We start from the raw sequence: 11,462 nt of genomic DNA on the forward strand, positions 1-11,462 counted from the left end.
CCCCTTATTTCTTGTTCTCCTCCAACACTGGACAGCTTGGGTGCAATTGTCCAGGCTTAGCTTTCTACTCAAGGGAGAGAAATCAGTTGTCCCAACGCAGATGCTTTGGCCCACCCTGCCTGTCCACCAGCTCCTGCTCCTGAAATGCTCCCACCAGCCCTGGGGGGGTCACATTTCCTAGTACCATGTTCAGGCTTCAGCTGCCCCCGTGTATCTTGGAGGCAGAGGTCACCTCTGTGTGGGCAGCTGTATCAACCCTTGAATGAAGATGTTAAGCAGAAGTTGAACCACATGCCGAAAAGACCTCGGTGTAATAAGTGTGTGAGAAGTCCTCTTTATTTGAACTTTGACGCTGGTCTGTAAACGTTACAATTTTCTCACAGGCCATGGATACGACCAGGAAGCTGATGACACTTTCTCTCCCTCTGTGTGCACACAGAAATTTGTACATTCAGGCCCTTCTGACCCATAATATGGGAGTTCATCAAGGAGCTCCTCATTAGATTCCTACTCACTGTTGGCTGTTTTCCTCCAGAGTCCTGCCTTGAGGCACAAAGGCCTGGGACACCTTGCTGGTGAGAACTGAGTCAAAGAGCACACTAAATATTGCAGATCTCTCTACACCTGCTTTTACTAAATTTAGAAGGGATCCCATGTTATCTTTGCTGCTTCTTTAACTCTCTCTGAAGCAGTAACAGCTCGTTATGATGCCCTTGCATTTACTTTCATCTTTAAACTGAGATTTGTCATAGACCATTTCTAGGCTTGGCAGATGCTCTCTTTGAAGACCAGCTGTCCTGAGCTCTGCTGCCCTTCAGTGCTGCTGACCACTGGATCCCCACTGAAACTCCCCAGAATAAGCCAAAGTCTGCTCCTCTAGTGTCCGGCATCCACACTCTCCTATTTTCCTCTCTCACTTTCCTCAGGAGCAGGGACCCTGATAATTCAAGGTGACGATGGCCAAGATTTACAATGCACTTCATATCTCTGACTGGCTCTTCCTTGCTGGAAAGGATCAGATCCAGGTTTGCATGACCTCTGTTGGCCCATCTGTCAGCTGTGCTAAGAAGTTGTCCCAAGAAGCTCCAGAAACTTCCTGCACTGTTCACAGGCTTCGGTGTTCCCCTTCCAGAAATTCCAGGGTCATTAAACTCCCCAGTGAGGCCCGGGCTTCTGCATCCAGGGATTTCCTTGGGCTGCTTAGAAAAGGCTAAGCCAACTTCTCCACCCTGACTGTGCGTTCTCCATTTCCTACCACAGAGTCACCTCCTCTGATCCTCACTCACAAGGGCTCACCAAAGTTTTCACTTGCCCCACAGAGGAGCTCCGTACATCCAAGCAGCTTCTTCACTTTCAGTGAAACCACACTCCTGATCCTTCCAGCCTGCCTGTCCTGAAAAGCCTGTCCCTACCCATTGCAGCACCGCAAGCTACGTCACTTGTTCTACCACGCCTTGGCAGTCACACCATCGATGTCAAAAAGCACAGGCTGCAGCTCGTCCTGGCTGTGCCCCTGGCTGAGGGCATCAGGGCATGTTTGGGCTGTAGCACCTCAGCTGTGGCTCCAGGCCAAGCCCTGACTTGTCTTAGGGAAACCTGGTGCAGAGGGTCCAAGACCCCATGTTTGCAAAGACTTTGCTTCAGAGGAGAGACACGTCCGAGTGGGCAGCAGATGGACAAAGAAAGATGTCACTGGATGCCAAGGGAGGGAGCAAATCCCGCTGTCCCCAGGGCAGAGAGAAAGAGGACTGGGAAGTGCAGCCCTGGCAAGAAATGGATTTGCTGTCAGTGGGGTCTCTGCTGCCCCTGAGGGCCTTTGGTGGAGGTGGAGGTGATCTGCAGGAAGGAGAAGGTGCTGCTGCCAGGCCCCCTGGGAAAAGTGTTTCTCTGTTCCTTGACTTTATTATCACGGGGGTGAGGAAAGGTTGGTGGAGCTTAAAAAAAGAAGTTTGAGACTGCAGGCACACAAGCGGAGACCGGGGTGTGATGTGCCGTGTGTTCCTGGACTGCTCTGCATCTCCTGGCTAGAGAAGGGCCAGACCTTGCCACACTGCAGTGGTGGCAACTCGTCACTTGGGTTGTGAAAATTTGCACCTGACCCGTGCTGACCGAGGAGAGAGGCTGGGACACAAAGTACAGAGTTACAAAAGGTGAATAGTTATTGATGCACGTGAGATGTCTGAGCTAGATTGGGGTACCCCAAACGTGGTTTTACATGGGGTTCTTCCACTGTTCAAGCACTCAGGTACAACATGATTTAACTAATTTCTAATTAACACACACACCACCAATTACTAATCCTAGTAAAACTTCACAAGCAGCTCTATTTCTGCAGCGCCACCATCCATCAGCATTCTCCTGCTTGTCTATGGATGCAGCCGTCCCTGGAGCTGGTCTTGTGGTAGTTATCTAATTACGATGACAGATGCTGGGAGGGTTTCACAGATGCATTAGAGAGGCTGGGATGCCAGCGTTATCTTGGTTCTCCAGGGGTATCTGTGGGGATAGCCTGACCGAAGAAGATGAAGTTGGCCTCGACAGCATTCCAGTATACCCGTGAGAAGATGAAAGAAGGGGATGAAGAATGTTGTAAACAGGTTTGAAGAGGAGATAGAGACTGAGCAAGAAGAGACTAAACAAGTGAATACCACAGAGCAGAAATTTGGCAAGAGAACAGAAGATGAAGTGGGAAATACAGTAGTTGCCCAGCCAATCAGTGTGTGAATAGAGGTGAATGGACAGAGCTATTGAGCGAATCATTTTAGCAGCCACAGTGCATGAACGGGTGGACAGATAAGAAAGGTTATAAAAGGGTATGCTTTTTCTGCTGCGCCATCTCAGCCATCCTGGCTTTTGTGACTTAAAGGCTGCCTTCTTACATATAATCTTGGCGTGTCCCGTCCCAACCGCGACACAGGCCAATGACCCGAAATCACCATCTTAAATTTTCTTGCTTTTACTCTACCTTTCCTCTTCCCCTGTCCCACTGAGGTTGGGGGAGGGAGGTGAGCAAGCTGCAGGGTGGTGCCTAATATCTTGTGGGGGTTAAACCACAACATGAACAACTAAGGAAAAGCTGGTTAGGAATTGAAAAGTCCAGGGTAAGAAGGTAGTTTGGAGGATGCATTGAAAAGGGAAGAAGGCAAAGATCAGGGTTTAAGGAAAGCAGATTTTGACCTACTGAGGGACCTCCTTGGAAAAATCCCATGGACTGCAGCCAGCAGAACAGATGTGTGCAGAGAGATATTTGATGCTCAAGGATTTCCCCTTCACAATCCAGAATGGTCTGTCTTGACATGCTGGAAGTCACATCAAGGTGGCAGGAGGCTGGCATGGCTGAGAAAGGAGCTGCTGGCTAAAACCAAGCATGAAGGGGAAGCCCAGAAAAGGCGGCAGCTGGCTGCCTTCCAGCTTCCTTGGTTCTGGGATTGTGGGAGCAGAGGGACACTCCAGAGCTCTTGGCAGCACTGTCCTTATGCCACGAGATCCCTTTGTCCCAGGCAGGCAAAGGCAAGGGCAAGATCGCTCCGATGCTGAGAAACCTGGGGGTGTTTCATGAAGGCTACAGGTCCTGACCTCCAGCCTATGCGTTGAAGATTCTCACCTTTAGAGTGAGTTGGAAATGACCTGCCATACATTATTTCAAAAGGGCTAACCTTTTATTTGATTCTGGGTTTTGTTCTTCATCTTATTATTGTTAAAAGTAAAGCTTGGTCCCACCTTAGAAAGTTTGCTTGGCAGATTTTTCTTAATTGTGTCTTAATGAGGCGATTCATCTTTTCTACCTGTCCACTAGCTTGGGGTCGGGATGCCGTGTGGAGTTCCCACATTATTCCCGAATATTTACTAGCCTGTTGAACTACTTGACATACAAAATGAGGTCCTCGATCCCAGGACATTGTCTCAGGTACCCTCAGTCTTGGAATAATTTCTCTTAGGAAGTTCTTAGTTACTTCCCTGCCCTTATTAGTTCTCCATGGAAAGGCTTCAGGCCATCCTGAAAAGGTGTCAGTCGGTACTAAGAGGTATCTGGACCCTCCTTTTCTAGGGAGTTCTGAAAACTCTATTTGCCACCCTCAGCCTGGTACGTTCCCTTTTCCACTGTTCCCAAATTTAACTCTAGTCTCTGTCTTTGGGTTATGTCTTAAACAGAGCTCACACCTCTCGGTAAATGACTTGATTTCTGTAACGTCTTTCTGGCCACAAATTGTCGAGATAAAAAGGTGTAGAGTGCCTCTGTTCCCCAAAGAGTTTGAACATGTTCTGACTTTACCAAATGACATAGAATATGAAAGGGAACTACTATTCTCCCATCTTGAGTTTTAACCCACCCTTATTGTTCTGTTTGTGCATCTAAATCTTTTCTTAATTTTAGATCCTTGTCGTCATCCTTTACCTGTTCTGGTAGTGGCAAAGTTCTTTCAGGAATTTAATTTAATACTTTGCTTGGTTCTGCAGCCTCCTTTGCCCCTCAGTCTGCCAATTTATTTCCCAGTTCTTGGGCAGTATTCCCTTTCCGATGTCCTCTGCAGTGCATAATAGCTACTGCAGTTGGTGAGGGCACAGCATCTAACAATCTCAAAATAACATCTGCAGGTTTAATATGTTTTCCTTCTGCAGATGAAAGTCCTCTTTCCTTCCAAATAGCTCCACGGCCGTGTGCAACTCCAAAAGCACACTTGAAGTCTGTCCGGATCGTTACCCTTTTATCTTTCCCTGGCTCTGGGGCTCTCAGCAGAGCTCTTATTTCCTCCGGCTGGGCTGACGTTTCTTTGGGTAGAGACTTAGCTTCAACTACCTGTTCCTCTGTAGTTACCGCTACCCAGCCATACTTTTCCCATTTCGAATGAAGCTGCTCCCAGGTTCCAGTTGGCATCTTCTTTCAGCTCCAGTCTGCTCACCGGCCGATTCCTCGTCCTGCTTGGAGGAGGCTGTCCTGTAAGGCCTAGCAGGTTGCCTGAGCACCTTCACCCTTCAGAGCTGCTTCCCATGGCCCCACTTGTGTCAGTCTCCTGAGGACATCAAAGTCTTCTCCTCTGCAGTCCCAGGTCTGTGTTCTGCTGCTGGCCTTCCTCGCGCCCCTCTCCTGCCTGGGACACCCCTATTCCCTGGTCACAACAGCCAAGGCTGACACGGATTATAGCGTCCCTGAGCAGCTCTTCCTTGTTTGCCACGACCAGGTCCAGGGGAGCATCCCCCTTGGTGGCCCTTGTAGCATCTCTGCTCAGAAGTCATCCCAGCAGCCTCCACACTGTTGGCACTGGGTGGCTTTGTATGGCCAGGGGCTGCCAGGGCCCTTCCCGTTCCCAACAGGAACCTGCTCATCAACCTGGACACTCCCAGACCTTTTCTGCCTACCCGCCCTCATCAAGTAGTTCATAACTGCCAAGACAGTGTCACCCTCACTGTCTTCTCCTCTAACCCTCACTCACACAAGCTATCGCAACCTGTTGCCCGTCTTGTTGAGGAGCTTCATGTATCTGAGCTGCTCCTTCACACTGGGGGCATCCCCCCACCCTCATCCTCCTTGCCACTGCCTCTGGCACAGCCTGTATCCTTCCAGCGCAGCACCAGCGCTCAGCAAGCTGTCCCACCACGCCTTGTTTAGTGCAGAAATGTCACAGGGCTGTGACAAGCCATGGGGGCTCCTCCTGGCCGTGTGTATTTGGGCCACAGCCCCTCAGCTGTGTCACCGTAGGGCAGCACAGACTTCTCAGAGGGAAACCTGGGCACTGATCCTGACCAGAACACCATTGTACCTCGGGCAGTTAGTGCTGTGCTGCGCTGTGCTGCACGTACAGCGTGGCCTTCAAACCCGCGCTGTGCTGCCCAGCTCCCTTGGAAGCAGGACAACCTCAGCAGCATCTGGTCACACAAGAGCCTGGAGGCAGCTCCCACTCTCTACCGGACATTACGCCTCCTGCGAGGCCTTACCTCTACCTAACACAGCACCAAATAGTTCTCACTCAAACATCATTTCCATTTGACTGTAGAGGTGATCAATACAGTTGTTTCCTTGTAAGAAAATCTTATAGCAGCTGGAATGACCAAAACTGGGGCCTGTCCTCTATGGATGGGGTCTGCATGGTTTGCTGCATTCAGGTCGAAGGCCCGTTCAGTGCCACATGCCCTGGGGTTCCCATCAGTTAAAGGGACCTACGATTATCTGCACGTTTCTTTCCTTATAATGTCAGTGCTAATCAATAGGGGTTTAAAGATACCTCACAGAGTCTGAGTGCTGTTCTTAGTGGCATTATGATGAACCAGTGCCTCCTGGTTCAGCACCCTTGGATGCAGCCTCTCCAGTCCCGTGGCCTGGGAAGTGTGCAGTTTGCTCAAGTAACCCCTGCCTTGAGCCCCATCCACCCCTGTTTGTTCTCCTCCAGAGTCCCTGCCTCAAAGCTCAAAGGCCTTGGAGACCTTGCTGGTGGCAACTGAGGGAAAGGGGTCACAGACCATCTCAGATCTATCCACACCTGCTCTCACTAAATTCAGCAGAGGTCCTATGTTATCGCTTTTTCTTCTTTAACAGTTCCTGATGTACCAAAAATTCATCTCGGTGCCCTTGAATTCCTTTTTGAGTTCCAGTTGGGTTATGATATGGACCCTTCCTGTGCTTGGAGGACGCTGTCCTGGAAGACACAGTATCCAGGCGCATTGTTAAAATTCTTGGTCTTTGCATGGATTTTATCCTCAAGGAGCCGGTAAAGATCCCTGTGTGATCTGCTTTGTGCTCATGCAATGCCTGACCCTGTTGGGCAGAGAAGGGACAGACCTTGCCGCTCTCCTGGCATCTGAGGACTCATCAATCGTATCAGTCAATGGCACACGGGCAGCAAGTCAAGCTCTCATCGATGCTGTCTGGGGCCTCTGTGACACACCTGCCCTAATGGGAATTGCTTTCCTGTAGGTCCTGTGCTGTCCCTGCCAGCTTCGCCACCTCATGTAGCTCTGGGGGCCTGGGCTTGAGCATTAAATGCAGTAGCTGCCCTGAATTCTGTCAGGCAACGTGGGGATGAACATGGGACAAATGCCATTGTAGTCACTGGTGATCTAGTAAATCCAGCTGGTGAAAAGAGAGACACCTCGCTGTCCCTATGGCAGACAACCGAAATAGTCTGTAGGATCACCTCTATAACCGGCCATGAGCGTGATGAGCAGGAAACGATTATTTTGGCCTTTATAGGGCTGTCATTTCCCTGGGCCAAAGGAAATTCCACCACGCTCATATATGATCCTTGAGATGTTGCCCTGTCTCTGTAAACTTCTCCATCAGAGCCTGCAGGTACCTGTGTGCCTCTTGCACCACCTCTGGCAACTCAGATGTGGCCAGGGGTTTGCATCTGAACACCTCCCTCCTGCCTTTCACCTCCAGGAATTCCCAGGGGAGCTGAGAAAAGGCTTCTCAAATGCAGGTGCTTATTTTATGCAGAGCTGAAGAGAGGCCAGAGGAATCCCACCTCCTGTGGGTCTGTGGCAGGCATGGGAGGGAGCTGAGTCTCCTTCAAATGCCAGGAATAGAACTGCAGGGTGAGATGTCTCCATTGATTCAGCTGAATCTCTTCCCTCAGCAGGGATAAAGGAGGTCCCTGCCTGTCACTGCCTCCGTGTCCTGTCTGATAATGAGTCAAAAAAAGGTGATTTTTAGATGTAACTTTGTCTCTGAAATCTTTTCTCTCTCCAGCTGAGAAAGAAAAACCTCAGGATGACTTCAGCCTGTTTGAGAGCAGGTTCCCCTGGAGCCCCAGGGACAGCTGGAGGGAGGCCAGAGGGGGCAGAGAAAGGGCTGCCTTGGGCTGCTCCCCTGCTGCTGAGCTGGGCTGGGCTCCTGGGGTGGAGGGAGCTGCTGGCAAGCGGGCAGCGCTGCAGAGAGACAGCTCTGCCCAGGAGCAGGGCTGGGGGTGCTGCCTGCAGGCAGGGAGGGGAGAGGAGCCAGGCAGAGAGAGGTGAAAGGCAGTGTGGGGTGGGAGGAGAGAGGAGAGCTCGCTTGGAGAAAAATCTTCAGAGCCCTTGACATGGTAAGTGTGTGGCTGAAGGACGGTGCAAGCGCCTGGAACGATCTCCTGAAGCTGGCCCACCCCACAGCCTGCAGCTTCCCTGCTGCACTGTCAGAGGGACAGGGCATGTTGGCTGCAGAGTGTGAAGCCGGGTGTGCAGCCAGGGTGCCCAGGGCTCTCGTTCTGAGCAGGGTCCCTGCATCCCAGCAGACTCTGTGCCATTCCAGGGACTTTGTCTCCTGCCAGGGTCAGCACTCAACCTGCCCAGGGAGCTCCCAACAGCAGCGCAGGGAGAAGCTGTGGGTGGAAGAAGCAGCTCCTGGCAGGAGAGGATCCTGGCTTCAAGAAGGTGCTGTGTGGTTCTGATCTCCTCACAGTTCCTCATCCCCCCCAGGACATTTCTGAGGGCACTTTTCAAGGGCAAGGCAGGGATCACTACAAAGGTAAGGGGCTCTCCTGAGTCTGTGTTCTCAGTTTCTTACTGTTGGGGATTTGGGGGGAGAAAAGGCAAAGGAGCTCTCGTGCTTGAACAAGTCACTCAGCCTGCTGAGCTGTAAGTGAGAGTCCCCAGTAGGTCTGACAGCAGCCTCCGAAAGTGCCTCCAGCCACTCCTCTGCCTACGGACAGCACCAGCATCACCTTTGCTGGACCCAGCAGTGTTGGTCTGACCTGCCCTTTTCCACCTGCAAACAGGAACATGCATCCAGCCAGTGACCTGCAAGCAGTGTCTGTAGGGCCAAGGTGAGTGCACAGCGGTTGGGATGGGCTCTGTGAGCACTCACAGGGAAAAGGCATGGCACAGGGAAACACCTCCCAGAAGAAAACGCTCCAGGCAGCAGGGATATGATCTGGGAATGAGAGGAAACTAAAACCAGGAATGTTGTGAGAGGGAGAATTCAGAAAACCCCTGGTCATCCCCTCCCATGCAGAGCCCTTCCTCTCAGCCAGCCCCCTTGCCTCCCCTCCCACCCACCAAAGCCTCTGCCCTCAGGGCTCCGGGGGTCCAAGCCATGAAGCAGCTCCTCTGCAGCCAGAGCTCCAGCAGAGCCGTGCTGCAGCTCTCCAGCCCCGTGCCCAGGGCCCTCTGCAGAGCACAGGGGCTGAGAGCAGCTGCCCGGCCATGTTGGGGTCTGGGAGGTGGCGTGCCCAGCTGGGGCAGGGGGACGCTGCCCTGAGTGCGCGGCTGCCTCTGCCCTGGCCTCTCTCAGCTGGACCCTCCCTGCATTTTCCCTTCTCTCTCTTATTTGCGTTGTCCTCTTGTTCTTGCTGTCAGTCTCTGTGGGGACGGGAGCTTCATCTGCAGAGTCACACACTGATCTTGGGTGTGCTCCCATGCAGGTGTGTCCGTGGGAACGAGTGTCCCAGCTGTCCTGTCACCTCCTAGGGTCTGGTCCATGCAGTCCGTGGAGCCAGAGTAGGAGCTGACTCTTCCTTTTTGAGATGCCGTCTCTAGGGCACTTGGCTGTCTCCTTGAGGTGTCCTTCCCGGCTTTGAGCTGCCCTCCAGGATGCAAACCTGTCCCGTAGAACCTCTGCTTTATCTGAATGCCGTGTGGAGAACGGAAAGGTCTCACAAGTGTGGAAATACTGTTGGGTTGGTGAAATGAGGCAAGAGTGTCCTTGGATAGAAGTGGGGTGCTGGGACCTTGAGAAAGGGTGGGACATTGAGTGGTGTGCACTGGATCCCTCTGCTCCCAGCAGGGTCGAGTTGCTTTTCAGGGTAACATGGGATTGTGATCCTCCTGCACCTGAGAAAGGTGCAAGCCCAGGGCAGCTGGGCACAAGGCGGAGGGACAGACCAGCTCCCCTTCCTCTGCACTAAGCACAGGCAATCCTCCTGCCTCACAGGGCTCTGCCGTTCCCTTCCAGTGCAGCAGGAGTGCTGAGGGTTTCTGGCATCCAGGAAAACTACCCAGGGGAAATGGGAGAGCTGTAAACCCCCCCCCAAACCTCTCTGACTGCCTTCTGCCCTCCTGCTTCCTTGGCATGGGGAGTGCAGGTGCTGACCAGCCCTTTTGCATTAGGAGTGGTTTCTGCTGACAAAGTCGAACCCCAGGACTGGTCTCTGCCCCCTCCGTTCCCATGAACACCCTGCTGCAGAGCAGGGCTGACTCCTTGGCTGCCAGCAGGCACAGGTCCTGCTCCTCATGAGACACCAACGAGAGCTCCAGCCACAGAGCTGAAGGAAGAGCTTCTAGAAAAGTGTCTCTGTGTGTGTGTAGATGGGAGAGGGGGTATGGGAACTGGCTTTCATGTTTTAGAAAGTCTCCCCTAACTTGTTTCCCTCCTAGAACAGTCCCCCACACCTGACAGCAGCAAATGTCAACAGCAGCTCCATCACCCAGTTCCTCCTCCTGACATTCGCAGACACATTGGAGCTGCAGCTCTTGACCTTCGGGCTCTTCCTGGGCATCTACCTGGTTGCCCTCCTGGCCAACGGACTCATCATCACCGCCATAGCCTGTGACCATCACCTCCACACCCCCATGTACTTCTTCCTCTTCAACCTCGCTGTTCTTGACCTGGGCTCCCTCTCCACCACTCTCCCCAAAGCCATGGCCAATGCCCTCTGGAACACCAGGGCCATCTCCTACACGGGGTGTGTTGCCCAGCTCTTTCTTTTTGCCTTCTTCCTTGGGGCAGAGTATTTTCTTCTCACAGTCATGGCCTACGACCGCTACGTTGCCATCTGCAAACCCCTGCACTACGGGACCCTCCTGGGCAGCAGAGCTTGTGTCCACATGGCAGCAGCTGCCTGGGGCACTGCTTTTCCCTATGCTGTGCTGCACACGGCCAATACATTTTCACTGCCCCTCTGCCAAGGCAATGCTGTGGACCAGTTCTTCTGTGAAATCCCCCAGATCCTCAAGCTCTCCTGCTCAGACACCTACCTCAGGGAGGCTGGGGTGGTTGTGGTCAGTGTCTGTTTAGGCTTTGGGTGTTTTGTGTTCATTGTGGTGTCCTACGTGCAGATCTTCCGGGCCGTGCTGAGGATCCCCTCGGAGCAGGGACGCCACAAAGCCTTTTCCACCTGCCTCCCTCACCTGGCCGTGGTCTCCCTGTTTGTCAGCACTGCCATGTTTGCCCACCTGAAGCCCCCCTCCATCTCCTCCAGATCTCTGGACCTGGTGATGGCATTTCTGTACTCAGTGGTGCCTCCAGCAGTGAACCCCCTCATCTACAGCATGAGGAACAAGGAGCTCAGGGATGCTGTGTCAGAAATCATGACTGGTTGTTATTAGAAAGCAGGAAACTGCCCACCTTCCTCTGCATAGCAGTTGTCCTGTACCTCTGTAGAGGCCCAACCTCTCATCTGTATTTTCTGGTGTTGATGGTGGCGTTTTACCAGTCATGATGTTGTACCCCCCTTCTAATTCACTGCCTGCTTTTCTTTCCAGACGGAGAGGATGTGTAGAGGAGGAGCTGTGCTCCTTGTGTGTTTAAAGAAAACACACAACATGGAAGT

General features: G+C 52.5%; 1 protein-coding gene across 1 annotated transcript; it reads left to right on the forward strand.

Moving 5' to 3' along the window:
• Positions 1 to 956: 956 nt before the first annotated feature.
• Positions 957 to 11,238, forward strand: LOC147413012 (olfactory receptor 14C36-like). The gene is made up of 4 exons (XM_086480877.1): positions 957 to 1,025; positions 4,049 to 4,084; positions 5,043 to 5,180; positions 10,288 to 11,238. The coding sequence occupies exons 1-4, from the start codon at positions 957 to 959 to the stop codon at positions 11,236 to 11,238; spliced, it is 1,194 nt and encodes a 397-aa protein (XP_086337003.1).
• The last annotated feature ends 224 nt before the right edge of the window (positions 11,239 to 11,462 follow it).

This window comes from Leptosomus discolor, unplaced genomic scaffold (genome assembly GCF_034619465.1).
Source record: "Leptosomus discolor isolate bLepDis1 unplaced genomic scaffold, bLepDis1.hap2 HAP2_SCAFFOLD_35, whole genome shotgun sequence".
NCBI classification, from domain to species: Eukaryota; Metazoa; Chordata; class Aves; order Leptosomiformes; family Leptosomidae; genus Leptosomus; species Leptosomus discolor.

Excerpts from the sequence above, each read along its gene's own strand:
- LOC147413012 (XM_086480877.1), top strand. The coding sequence starts at position 957 with ATGGCCAAGATTTACAATGCACTTCATATCTCTGACTGGCTCTTCCTT. Across the intron at positions 1,026-4,048 it reads CTGGAAAGGATCAGATCCAG|GGAGTTCTGAAAACTCTATT; the intron begins GTTTGCATGACC and ends CTCCTTTTCTAG. Across the intron at positions 5,181-10,287 it reads TCCTTGTTTGCCACGACCAG|AACAGTCCCCCACACCTGAC; the intron begins GTCCAGGGGAGC and ends TTTCCCTCCTAG.